This window comes from Haliotis rufescens, unplaced genomic scaffold, assembly GCF_023055435.1.
Source record: "Haliotis rufescens isolate VD_foot unplaced genomic scaffold, xgHalRufe1.0.p SCAF_8, whole genome shotgun sequence".
NCBI lineage: Eukaryota > Metazoa > Mollusca > Gastropoda > Lepetellida > Haliotidae > Haliotis > Haliotis rufescens.
Window position 1 is genome coordinate 32351090 of NW_025964372.1, and position 14282 is coordinate 32365371.

The following is a 14282-nucleotide window of genomic DNA, read 5'->3' on the forward strand; positions in this document are numbered from 1 at the left end:
GAGCTGATAAGTACTAGATCTACTCTTTTGACCATAAAATGTGTAGATCTATAGCTGCGAGTTCAAATTAAGATATGTAAGAAAACTATTAATGAAAAGTCATCGTTGAGAAAGATAATACTCACAAATATAACACATAAGCTGCTGCACAGTCGCATAGATTACCCGAGCGTAAGAGATTCTTTTCCGTTTTAATACCAATCTAACTTTTTAATTTCCAAATAACCGGAAGCGGTTCATTCAAATGATGCTGTCATGAAACAGACAACATGCCCAGAATAAGCCAAAGTTCCTCCAGAAAGAGAAAACAACCATCGCCTGCACGACGAACTCCGGGGGACGATGATGGTTTGTGAAACTGTCCGAATAGGATGTGTTCTATGACACCGTTGCTACATAATTATAGATTAGGACTGCAACCAGGGTGTCAACTATCACTGATAAAGTCAATCATTTATACATATCGTAAAGTTGTTCGTGCTTTTAATTGCCACAGTTAGTACCATGAATGAATGTCTGCCCCAAGGTCTTTGCGCGGACGGAATCAACTTAGCAGTGAGTAACTCATTCTGCTCAAACATCGTCCTTTTCGTTAACAATAACACATAATGAGACTCTCCAAACGTGCGAAATACTATGATCTTCTTTAGGTTTCTCTGTTGTTTAATGCCACACTCGTCAATATTCCAGCTAAATGACAGCGCCCTGTAAATAATCGACTCTGGGCCAGACAGTGAGTGAATTGGGTTTAACGCCGCTTTTAACAGTATTCCAGTTATATCATGGCGTGTCAGCTTAATGTGGGAGGAAAGCCCAAAGTGATGCAGGTCTCAGACGTTAACCACTTCGGTGAAACCAACAAGCATGGATATGGTGCTGACAAACCTAGAAACATAATTGAGGTGAACCGGGATTCGAACCCCCAATCACAGGTTTCTGGTGTGCCCAAGGGAGGCAACTCTGCACATCGAATTGTGGTGCCTTAGACGAAAGGGCCACCCGCGCCCCCCCCCCTCCCAGGTATGATGACACATACGTTCATCCAAGACACCAAGTTACTAACCAACAAAAAGCATAAAGGTTTCTGGAGACCCAATATATTATAATCAGATCTTTTGCTTATTACGATACCATTCTGCTTGAAGATCTGGGCACCCCACCACAGTAGGTCGTGTCAGCTCTCTCTGGGCAGTGAATCAGCATCAAGGTTTTTAAATTGTATGAATGGGCGAAGGATGCATATTTGATTTCAAGTTTCATATGTAGTCCTTACCACCATATTGTTGTGGATATTTTCACTCTGTGTCATTTGGCACCTACACCCCATCTCATTAAAATCAGATCTCAGTTTCGCTGCAGATAAACAAAGATCTGAGGTTCACGTCAGAACGACCTTTCATCCGACCAATCAGAGCGTCTCTGACCAGATCGGGAAAGTAACCAGCGTAATGTATTATGTTATGATGCAACCTCGAAAAAATTAAGACATGGTATTCTGAAAGACAGTTACGGGCTTTACATTCTCTCGCTTCAATGGGATGCAGATTGAAAACGGAAGAGACTTTCCAAAGCCCGTTGGAAGTACTGCCATACAATATCAACCATCTGTTAGCATGATTAGACACCCCAGAATTTATTTTGTTCAGCTATAAAATTTTGAATCCATATTTTTCAAAGCGTTGCCAGGAATGGAAGTCGCAAGTTTGAAACAAGCACTGTAAAGCTCGAGAAAGCAGCTTTCTGACTGGCTAATGTTGACTTATTAGTTATTTCATTGATCAGTCAAAGTTCACAAAAGATTGTTCCCTTATAGGAATGTCCTCTGATCTTTTTTTAGCTGTTGCCAGAACTAAGATTTGATTTCAGTGAGATTGATCTACACCCATAAGGGAGTTTCATCAAAGGAATAAGTGTGGTCTGTGTTTTCCAAATAAAGAAGCTGAACTGAAGCTGAACATTTTTGGAATACATCTAATTGGCTCAAGAAGCAACACATTCTTTATTAGCATTAGCAAATGAACCTCGTGGGGATTCCTGGTAAGAATAGGTCCTCAGCAACCTATGCTAGTTGGAAGAGTTTACTAAATGGATCAGTTGGGGAGGCTCAGTGACTTGGTTCTTTGCATGTCATCATACCCAATTGGTGTGGATCATTGCTCACCATATCAATCGCTGTACAGTCTGGTCCAGACTGGATTGGTTACACACCACAGTCATATAGATGGAATACTGCTGAGTATGACGTTAAACAAGAAACACAAAAAAGTTTGAGTGACCTCTTGTTAATAGTTTTTCGAGGGGGTCAATTTCCATAACTCTGTTGGAACTTAACTAGAGCATTTCAGACCTGATTTTACACATTCATCATCTTTCAAACGAAGTGTAAACTCACCTTAAAAAAGAAAGAAATAGAATATTCATTTTGAAAAGGAACAACAGTAATCTTGACTTAGAGAGGGATTAATGTTTCAAAATTCTTACATAATGTAGGGTCGTTTCATTTGCTAACTGCAGAGCTTGTATGTTGATTATAATAATACTGGTATAACTCCAAACTTTCATGTGTAACAAGGTCGTGAAAAAAGATCAAATCTGGAGAAATGGGTTGGAAGTAGTCAAGCCGTATGTTCAAGGGAGGTAATCACATCTGGCTGAATTACCTTCAGACACATGATTAAGCATGAAAACGTTATAATTGTAAGAAATATACCAGTTAATAGATTCAAGGTGAAAAATGGTTATATCCATGAGTAATAAAGAACTTCCCCAAAACTTGAGTTTTGTTTCTTTTAACAGGGAGTGGGAAAAAGGGAGGCCACTCCAAGAAGGGCGACAGGAGCCCAGGAGGACAGAGCCCCCGCAAGCGGCGATACAGGCCAGGCACCAAGGCGTTGATGGAGATAAGGAAGTTCCAGAAGTCAACAGATCTACTCATCAGGAAGTTACCCTTCTCTCGGGTGGTGAGAATATCAGGGCTAGTTGCATGGAAGTAACTGCTGGAAACAAAATAGAAACATGCAATGAACTTTATGATGATGTGGGCAGTGCCTGAGAACCAAGACTATTATTTTTTTTAGCCTCATTGAAAATGAGAAGGCGTTCAATACTCAGTACTGAAAGCCCGTAGGTCATTTCTGAATCTGTCAAATCTGAATATCCAAATCTGTCAACTGCTCTGTGTGTACATGTGTAACGGGTCTGTGTTTTCAGGTGCGAGAGATTGCCAGCAATATGTTCAGAGAGCCCCTGAACTGGCAGGCCACTGCTATTATGGCTCTACAAGAGGTAATATTCCAGGAGATTGGTTAAACAATTAACAACCTTCCTAAAGTACTTACCAAATGATTACCTATTGTCCCAACATGATTGTGAGATAGAATACCACCTTATGAGATGACGAGCTAGATTGGTCCTGTTATCAGTGAAATACAAGTCCCCTCTACAATGCCATAACATGGATTAATTTAGTTAACTATCACTTCATGAATACATAATACCATTTAAATATGGTCAAATGTAACAAATGTTATGTTTGGAATATCACTTTCTTAGTAAAGTACAGAATTTAGTACCTTTTTGGGTTGAGTCCCCATCCCCACACTCCCCAACTGACCATCATGTGGGTTCGAATCCCGGTGGGAATTCAATGCAAAAAAATACTAGAATCTGTACTTTACTAAGAAAGAGTTATCCCGAATATAACATTTGTTATATAGCTCCATGAATTGGGAAATTTGTAAGTCCACTTTGGGAATTTGTACTGACAATTGCTGCAGACTTTGGGCCGAATATCTGCCTCTGTGCAGGCCCAGATACATCCCTGAACACAGTAAAGATACCCTGTTGTTGTTTTCAGGCCGCTGAAGCATATCTAGTGTACCTGTTCGAGGATTCTCTCATGTGTTCCATCCATGCCAAGCGGGTGACCATCATGCCCAAGGACATGTGGCTAGCTCGGCGGCTTCGGGGAGAGGATCGATTTTCAGCATAGTGAAGATAGTGCCAAAGATGTTTATCACATGGAGTGACTGTTCACACACAGAGACTTTGATAAAACCGTCTTAAGCGTTTTCTTCCTGTGAAAGATTGTTCGAGTGCCATGAAGTACACAGTGGAGGAATCAAATCACTAATATCTGATTTAGTTGTCGTCATGAATCTCCTGTATGTGTCTTGTACCTGTTTTGCAGTAAGATCTTATTGGTATGATTGTCGTATCTTCCTTCGACAACTATTAGCTGGGCTTGAACTAGTCGCTAAGGTCACAGCCCGCGTTTGTCGTTAGGGTACTGAAAACTGGGTGTCCGCAATGGGTGGCATTGATGATTTCATGTCATCATGCCCTGAAAGTATGGATAGTTGCTGGTTCCATCAACCAATTGTTTATTTACAGGTTGCCATGAAATAGCTGGAATTTTGCTGACTGGCATGAAGTATATCTACTCACTAATTTGGCAGGACCCGGTTTTTGGGCAAAAGAATAATACTGAACAAATCACCATTTAATATTTTCTATGTACTGGACATAAACTACACAGTACTGGCTTTCTTGTCCACCCCTCTGACTGGTAGCTGCATCCGTGAAATCCGGGGTAGAATAGGTCTTCAGCAACCCATGCTTGTTATAAGAGGTGACTAACGGGATCGGCTCATCAGGCTCGCTGGCTTGATTGATGCATGTCATCGGTCCCAATTGCGTGGTCCGATGCTCATGATGTCCATCTCTGGATAGCCAGGTCCAGACTCGATTATTTACAGACCGCGGCCATATGGCTGGAATATTGCTGAGTGCGGCGTTAAACAACCAACAAACTATTTGGTGAAGAACCCCACGGTTTTACATCCGCCCCTTTGGTGAAAAAGAACTCTGCATGACCTGTGAAAGTATAAAGAGACAAAATTATTTCTTTCCACTTTCTGAAAGGTTTGGGTATGTTTACCCATGATCCAAGTACTTACAGAAATTTGGCCAAAGACTTTGTTAGTACAAAGTTCACACAGGCTTTAGGCCTTGAATTGAGATTCTGCCTTGAAAATGGGTGATGTGTATTGAAAAAGGCCTTGAATTTCCTCACCATGCTCACCAATCAGAATCTGGAAAATTATAAAGAAATAAATACTTTCATGCATTGAAAAAAATGTGAATGTGTTGAGAACTCTGAATTTTGTATCTGTATACAATCTAGTTAGTAAATTATTAGCCATAGAGCTGTAAATGACCGAGTGGTATTTGTAAGGTTGTATGCATTGCCATGTGTTTTGGTTAGAGAGCCTTGAAAAGGCCGCTGAATTTTGTGAAATTCTGTACAAACAGTACTCCCAACATACAGAAGTCGTTTTAGCATTTGTCGATAAAGCAATAGATTACAAAAGCTGTACAAATTGACTTAGTCTGCTTTTTTCAACCTTGCAAATATTTTCTACACTAGAATAGGTTTCTCAGGACCGTCTTATTTTTCTATCTGGTAGCTTTGACCCCCCCTCCCCTTCCCGGGCAAGGCTTGGAAAAACAGAGTGATCTCCCCTGATGTCTGAAACAGGATTTTTCCACGCATAAATGCCACACCAATGCTGATACACTAACTATTGTCATTAACTGAAGACTGATTGTGGTACAATGCTACGGTTGTCTCTGGGTTTATTCTGAAAGGGTGCTTTCTTGGTTGGAGGCCAAGTGTATAGTGGGAAATGTATTGGTGTTATATATTTTTTGTCAGGTTAAAAAACAGTTTCAAATTTCAACTTTCCTTCAACATGAAGAATTGATAATACCAAACACTCTGAAATGCACTCAACTCCAGATATAAACTCCAAGGAGTCAGTTTATTATAGCCAGTGTTTGTTATTCACATAAACAACAGGAGTAGGGGGTAGCTCAGTGGTTGAAGTGTTTCCTATCATGGGTGCAGTGTGTGAAGCCCTTTTCTGATGTCCCCGCTGTGATATTGCTGTAATGTTGCTAAGTTACTTGCTTACTCACATAAACAATAACATTGTCCCTCTTGAGGTTCACAAGTGGGTTTGCTGTGGCTGACTTCGCTATGATGTCAGTCTCATTAAAGTCCTATCTTTACTCCAATACGATAGCTCTGCACGAAGACCTGAGGACCCTCTCTTCAGGTGAACTTTCTAATCAGCCACTCAGCTTGTGGCTTGTAAACTCTCGCTCCGAGTGAGCAAAGCATTCAGACAAGCATATCTTTTTTCTCTATCTCGAAAACAAATACAACCTGGGATGTCCAACTGCAAAGTGCAAATGCCATATTGTTCAAATAATTGTCAATTAGGCAGGCAAAGGTTGCTCAGGGTTTGCAGAGAGGTATCGTATTGGAGTATTGGTACGCCAGAAACCTATGATTATGGGTTGGAATCCCGGTTTGCCCTGATTAGGTTTCTAGGTTTGTCAGCACCATACCCGTGCTCGTAGGTTTCACTGAGGTCTGAGACGTGCATCACTTTGGGCTTTTCTCCCACATTAAGCTGACCCGCCGCAATATAACTGTAATACTGTAAAACGCAGCGTTAAACCCAACTCACTCACTCACTTAATGTCTTCAACATATGTGCAATCTTAAGCAATATGTATTGCGATACGTTTGTAAATATAGCAATATATTGGGGCAAATATAAATAAGTATAATATTTATGTGTACCTAATCGATATGGAGATAGAAAATAGTATCTTTCTGATACAACTTGCCTCTGACGATCTTTCTATTAATTAACGTGTACACATCGCAACTATCAAGCTCCTCACAGCAACAGCCCGTTCATGGAGCTCTCTATACCGAGAGTATAACGAAGGTGTCACACGCTGGGAAGGAGCTTGATGGTATCTGACATTTATACAGGGTATAACTCTGATTAACTCATGAAAATGTAAATTGGCAATATGTTGCAATACGTATCGCAATACAGGTTAAAGTATGGCAATATATTGCAATACAAAATCCAGGTCAACACACAGCCCTACCAACGATTGGAATAATTTTGCCTATTACATTGGCCATACATTAAATTTTAAGAGTTTGGAATGGCAATGTACTATATTGTTAATCTAAGTACTTGTGTATTTTTAGATTTGTGGTAATGGATTTGTGACCTTAGACTGTACACAAACATACATCCTTGACTATTCAGTGTATTCTATGTCTATTCTATTGTGGACCACATCCGTGGTCTAGTCATAGAATGTCGGCCCAGGGAGCGGAAGTTCCGGGGTTTGATTCCCGGCCGTGTTATACCAAAAGAGTTGTACTTGGTACTTGTTGTTACCATGCCTGGCACTTGCCATTAAGGCTTGGAGTCATTATACTGTGCCTAAGTTTGGCATCCATGTTGAACTACGGCTTGGTATCTCAGTGGGCTAGCATTATAAAATTGGCATTAGTCTGGACCAGGACAAGCATTCACACACACGAGCATGCACGTTGCTATATAAGTGCAATAATCTTGAATGCAATGTTTAACCCCATTTCACCTCACCTCACCTCACCATCTCTATTAGGATATTAGGATATACCCTGGACCCTTTCACCACCATAGCCTATAGTATAAGTGATGTCGGCATCTCCCTGTGCACACTGAAGCACATGCAACATGTGTTGTGTCCTTGGCCAAGTGGCTTTGTTTGAATTACGCCTCTGTTCACCCAGCAGTGAATGGGTACCTGGTAGGATGAGATGGCAGTGTGACTGTTAACCTTCTTACGCCTTCTATACTCCCTAGAAAGCTGAGAATAAGTTCATGTACACACTGATCCTTTGACCGGGATAATAATTTGCTTTGTGCATGATTTTCAGCAATACAAATGGACTTCTTCTTCTTCTTCTTATTATTATTATTATTATTACTAACTTAGTGCAGAGTTGTTCTCGATCAACAACCAGTCAAAATGTCTCTTCTGTTCTTCTGTTCAGCATATATCTACATTCAAAATCGCAGGCCTCATCTGTGCAAGACCTCAGTGTATTGAAATGACACACCCCTACAGTTATAAGATGTTCCAGTTGTATTTGCGACGGCAAGCGAGTACGAGTACAGGTGAGATGGAAATAAATCATGGTAGAACAGTGTCATTTGATTGGATGGCTATTTTAAGCATTGTGTCATTGAAACCTGCCTAAAGATGAAGCTAAGGTGGCAAATTGGTCCAGGGTAGACATCGTGATAGAACATACCGTATTCGACATAATAAGCGCCCACGGCGATATTTGCTAATATATTGGCTAGTGAACAATCCCAGTTAGCATCCCTTCCGATTGATCAATGTACACAATACTTATTTATTCGTGTATAATACGCACTCGTTTTTTATATGCACCCTTATTATGGGCAATTAAATTCTGGAAAAATATATCTGTCGTGTATTATACGCACAGATTCTTCTTTTATATCATTTCAGGCTGTCAGCATAAACCACAAATTTACAATTTTTCAACCTAGTTTTTAATCTCACCAAAATTATATTCTAATAAGAGCCCCCTATTTCTAATTTTAAGAGCGCCCTTGGCGCTTCTTACGTCGAATACGGTAGGTATGATACATAGAGAATCTCACCTGAGTGTCATTTGATATCAAATATGTTAACCAGTGTTGATATATTTGTTATCAAAAGACACGGTGTGAGATTTTATTTGTCATCCAACATTATTCTTCCAACTTTTTCAGTTTGAAGACAGTAATTAGCAGTGTCTTATGTGTAAAACATAGTGCTAACAGCTTCAGCAGCAGAGCCTGAGTGATGTCATTTAATTGCTACGTCATGGTAACCAATGACATCACAATGGTCTGCAAAGCATTGTGATGCAATTTCGTTGCAGCATTATCTGCAATGTTGCTATGGCTTGATGTCACCCATGTGAGATCTCCTGTCGGGCCCAGTTTTGGATGATAAAGTGGATGATCGAGGGAGAATAAGATAAGAACTGAAATAATCTGCATGGTTGGAAATAGACCTGATGTTATCACCGTTCACAAGAAAAGTGTTTCACTGAAATTGGTAATTTTACTCGACAATTTTAAGATTCAGTTATTTTCATTGATTGATTTCACCTTGAATTGGGATGAATTGTGTTTTTAATAACTTGATACTCAAAGCCAATTTTACTTCATATGACATTAGATACAAAGATCTCCTCGTTCCCATGTTCTCCGTCTCTGTCTCTTAAAATATGTGTTGGGAATAATTTTTCTCAGACCAATATATTATGAATATTCTGATAGCTAAATAATCTACAATTTCAATATTTTCATACATGTTTTGTCTGCAGCGAAATATGAAATTAGGACCAAAATAAATTCTGTATTACCTTTTCATACACATTTTAGGGTGGTGGCATAACCTTGTGGTTATGGCATTCGCTTATCTAGCAGAAGGACCGGGTTTGATTCCTGACATGGTTACAATGTGTCAAGCCTATTTCTGGTGCCACTGCTGTAATATTGCTAAAAGCACCATATAGGCCAACTCACTCATCCAAATATTAAAATATTTGAAGGAGGCATTTTATTTTTATTTAAGACAAATGGCACCTGTGTATTAACTCAGCAAGGAAAGAAAGTAGAGTTTGTTGTAGGGCTGGGATGATACACCAACTGTGTGATCCGATGCGTGTCACGATACCGTGCTCACGATCCGATATGTATCACGATACTTGCATGTGCTCTTATCTGTGGTACGTGAGCCATCATTTTCATAGACAGGATGGCCAAATATACCTGGCACACTAAGGATTTACAGTTAGTAGTGTCAAGTATGATGCACAGGATGAAAATATTTACATTTTCACTACTAATTTTCACTACTAATTAATGTTTGGTGTAACATTTATTAAGCAAAATTTTAAGGTAAAAATTTATGTGTTTTACTTAATATGTGAATGTGATCGATAGTTGTGTCGAGAAGTATAGAATCATGATCCATTGATTTATCGGTGTATCGTCCCGCTACCAGTTTGTAGGTAACAGTGAATTTATTATGGCCTAACATTGAACACTGCAATAAGCTTCATGTTCATCAGAATGTTTGAATCTGAATGTAATGAAGTTTTTCCGCTTTGCGGATGATGACGAGCAGCCCTTAACGTCAATCCTGTATAATTCCTCAGTGAAAGCGTCATGCTGTCAGACAGTCCCATGCTATAGTGGAAGGCTGTTTTCATAGGCAAAATCCCATTTCAGCAATAACAGTTGGGATCACCTTGAATTATTATTTAGATATCACTGCCCAGCAATTGGAATACACTGCATTTTTCCTCATTCATATTTTAATAATGTTTTAATGTTTTCAATTTTGAAATGAAATATTTCATGTTTTAGAAATATTGTAAATATGCATTTACCAATAAAAACTCAATTTGGACCAGTGCTTGTTGGTAATTATTCCACATAGGGGTGTCATCTGTCTGGATGTGTCATGTGAAGGTGGTTGTCATCTGTCTGTATGTGTCATGTGAAGGTGGTTGTCATCTGTCGGGATGTGTCATGTGTCTGGATGTGTCATGTGAAGGTGGTTGTCATGTGTCTGGATGTGTCATGTGTCTGGATGTGTCATGTGAAGGTGGTTGTCATCTGTCTGGATGTGTCATGTGAAGGTGGTTGTCATCTGTCGGGATGTGTCATGTGAAGGTGGCTGTCATCTGTCGGGATGTGTCATGTGAAGGTGGTTGTCATCTGTCGGGATGTGTCATGTGAAGGTGGTTGTCATCTGTCTGGATGTGTCATGTGAAGGTGGTTGTCATCTGTCTGGATGTGTCATGTGTCTGGATGTGTCATGTGTCTGGATGTGTCATGTGAAGGTGGTTGTCATCTGTGGGGATGTGTCATGTGAAGGTGGTTGTCATCTGTTGGGATGTGTCATGTGAAGGTGGTTGTTATCTGTCGGGATGTGTCGTGTGAAGGTGGTTGTCATCTGTCGGGATGTGTCATGTGAAGGTGGTTATCATCTGTCGGGATGTGTCATGTGAAGGCGGTTATCATCTGTCGGAATGTGTCATGTGAAGGTGGTTGTCATCTGTCGGGATGTGTCATGTGAAGGTGGTTGTCATCTGTCGGGATGTGTCCTGTGAAGGTGGTTGTCATCTGTGGGGATGTGTCATGTGTCTGGATGTGTCATGTGAAGGTGGTTGTCATCTGTCGGGATGTGTCATGTGAAGGTGGTTGTCATCTGTCGGGATGTGTCATGTGAAGGTGGTTGTCATCTGTCTGGATGTGTCATGTGAAGGTGGTTGTCATCTGTTTGGATGTGTCATGTGAAGGTGGTTGTCATCTGTCGGGATGTGTCATGTGAAGGTGGTTGTCATCTGTCGGGATGTGTCATGTGAAGGTGGTTGTCATCTGTCGGGATGTGTCATGTGAAGGTGGTTGTCATCTGTCGGGATGTGTCGTGTGAAGGTGGTTGTCATCTGTCGGGATGTGTCATGTTAAGGTGGTTGTCATGTGTCATGTGAAGGTGGTTGTCATCTGTCCGGATGTGTCATGTGAAGGTGGTTGTCATCTGTCTGGATGTGTCATGTGAAGGTGGTTGTCATCTGTCTGGATGTGTCATGTGAAGGTGGTTGTCATCTGTCGGGATGTGTTGTGTGAAGGTGGTTTGTCATCTGTCGGGATGTGTTGTGTGAAGGTGGTTGTCATCTGTCGGGATGTGTCCTGTGAAGGTGGTTGTCATCTGTCGGGATGTGTCCTGTGAAGGTGGTTGTCATCTGTCGGGATGTGTCATGTGTCTGGATGTGTCATGTGAAGGTGGTTGTCATCTGTCGGGATGTGTCCTGTGAAGGTGGTTGTCATCTGTGGGGATGTGTCATGTGAAGGTGGTTGTCATCTGTCGGGATGTGTCATGTGAAGGTGGTTGTCATCTGTCGGGATGTGTCATGTGAAGGTGGTTGTCATCTGTCGGGATGTGTCCTGTGAAGGTGGTTGTCATCTGTCGGGATGTGTCCTGTGAAGGTGGTTGTCATCTGTCGGGATGTGTCATGTGAAGGTGGATGTCATCTGTCGGGATGTGTCATGTGAAGGTGGTTGTCATCTGTCGGGATGAGTCATGTGAAGGTGGTTGTCATCTGTCGGGATGTGTCATGTGTCTGGATGTGTCATGTGAAGGTGGTTGTCATCTGTCGGGATGTGTCATCTTTCGGGATGTGTCATGTGAAGGTGGCTGTCATCTGTCGGGATGTGTCATGTGAAGGTGGTTGTCATCTGTCGGGATGAGTCATGTGAAGGTGGTTGTCATCTGTCGGGATGTGTCATGTGTCTGGATGTGTCATGTGAAGGTGGTTGTCATCTGTCGGGATGTGTCATCTTTCGGGATGTGTCATGTGAAGGTGGTTGTCATCTGTCGGGATGTGTCATCTGTCGGGATGTGTCCTGTATAGGTGGTTGTCATCTGTCGGGATGTGTCATGTGAAGGTGGTTGTCATCTGTCGGGATGTGTCATGTGAAGGTGGATGTCATCTGTCGGGATGTGTCATGTGAAGGTGGTTGTCATCTGTCGGGATGAGTCATGTGAAGGTGGTTGTCATCTGTCGGGATGTGTCATGTGTCTGGATGTGTCATGTGAAGGTGGTTGTCATCTGTCGGGATGTGTCATCTTTCGGGATGTGTCATGTGAAGGTGGCTGTCATCTGTCGGGATGTGTCATGTGAAGGTGGTTGTCATCTGTCGGGATGAGTCATGTGAAGGTGGTTGTCATCTGTCGGGATGTGTCATGTGTCTGGATGTGTCATGTGAAGGTGGTTGTCATCTGTCGGGATGTGTCATCTTTCGGGATGTGTCATGTGAAGGTGGTTGTCATCTGTCGGGATGTGTCATGTGAAGGTGGATGTCATCTGTCGGGATGTGTCATGTGAAGGTGGTTGTCATCTGTCGGGATGAGTCATGTGAAGGTGGTTGTCATCTGTCGGGATGTGTCATGTGTCTGGATGTGTCATGTGAAGGTGGTTGTCATCTGTCGGGATGTGTCATCTTTCGGGATGTGTCATGTGAAGGTGGTTGTCATCTGTCGGGATGTGTCATCTGTCGGGATGTGTCCTGTGAAGGTGGTTGTCATCTGTCGGGATGTGTCCTGTGAAGGTGGTTGTCATCTGTGGGGATGTGTCATGTGAAGGTGGTTGTCATCTGTCGGGATGTGTCATGTGAAGGTGGTTGTCATCTGTCGGGATGTGTCCTGTGAAGGTGGTTGTCATCTGTCGGGATGTGTCCTGTGAAGGTGGTTGTCATCTGTCGGGATGTGTCATGTGAAGGTGGTTGTCATCTGTCGGGATGTGTCATGTGAAGGTGGTTGTCATCTGTCGGGATGAGTCATGTGAAGGTGGTTGTCATGTGTCTGGATGTGTCATGTGTCTGGATGTGTCATGTGAAGGTGGTTGTCATCTCTCGAGATGTGTCATGTGAAGGTGGTTGTCATCTGTCGGGATGTGTCATGTGAAGGTGGTTGTCATCTGTGGGGATGTGTCATGTGAAGGTGGTTGTCATCTGTCAGGATGTGTCATGTGAAGGTGGTTGTCATCTGTCGGGATGTGTCATGTGAAGGTGGTTGTCATCTGTCTGGATGTGTCATGTGAAGGTGGTTGTCATCTGTCAGGATGTGTCATGTGAAGGTGGTTGTCATCTGTCGGGATGTGTCATGTGAAGGTGGCTGTCATCTGTCGGGATGTGTCATGTGAAGGTGGTTGTCATCTGTCGGGATGTGTCCTGTGAAGGTGGTTGTCATCTGTTGGGATGTGTCATGTGAAGGTGGTTGTCATCTGTCTGTATGTGTCATGTGAAGGTGGTTGTCATCTGTCGGGATGTGTCATGTGAAGGTGGTTGTCATCTGTCGGGATGTGTCATGTGAAGGTGGTTGTCATCTGTCGGGATGTGTCATGTGAAGGTGGTTGTCATCTGTCGGGATGTGTCATGTGAAGGTGGTTGTCATCTGTCGGGATGTGTCATGTGAAGGTGGTTGTCATCTGTCGGGATGTGTCATGTGAAGGTGGTTGTCATCTGTGGGGATGTGTCATGTGAAGGTGGTTGTCATCTGTTGGGATGTGTCATGTGAAGGTGGTTGTCATCTGTCGGGATGTGTCATGTGAAGGTGGTTGTCATCTGTGGGGATGTGTCATGTGAAGGTGGTTGTCATCTGTGGGGATGTGTCATGTGAAGGTGGTTGTCATCTGTTGGGATGTGTCATGTGAAGGTGGTTGTCATCTGTCGGGATGTGTCATGTGAAGGTGGTTGTCATCTGTCGGGATGTGTCATGTGAAGGTGGTTGTCATCTGTCGGGATGTGTCATGTGAAGGTGGTTGT

The 14282-nt window shown here is 42.3% G+C and overlaps 1 protein-coding gene across 1 annotated transcript; it reads left to right on the forward strand.

Annotated features, from left to right (window-relative positions):
- The first annotated feature begins 228 nt into the window (after window positions 1-228).
- On the forward strand, window positions 229-6916 carry LOC124115980 (histone H3.3-like). Its single transcript, XM_046477167.2, has 4 exons — window positions 229-348; window positions 2797-2960; window positions 3211-3285; window positions 3857-6916. The coding sequence occupies exons 1-4, from the start codon at window positions 270-272 to the stop codon at window positions 3989-3991; spliced, it is 453 nt and encodes a 150-aa protein (XP_046333123.1). The 5' UTR covers window positions 229-269; the 3' UTR covers window positions 3992-6916.
- Window positions 6917-14282: the final 7366 nt, after the last annotated feature.

Excerpts from the sequence above, each read along its gene's own strand:
- LOC124115980 (XM_046477167.2), top strand. The coding sequence starts at position 270 with ATGCCCAGAATAAGCCAAAGTTCCTCCAGAAAGAGAAAACAACCATCG. Across the intron at positions 2,961-3,210 it reads AGTTACCCTTCTCTCGGGTG|GTGCGAGAGATTGCCAGCAA; the intron begins GTGAGAATATCA and ends CTGTGTTTTCAG. Across the intron at positions 3,286-3,856 it reads CTATTATGGCTCTACAAGAG|GCCGCTGAAGCATATCTAGT; the intron begins GTAATATTCCAG and ends TGTTGTTTTCAG.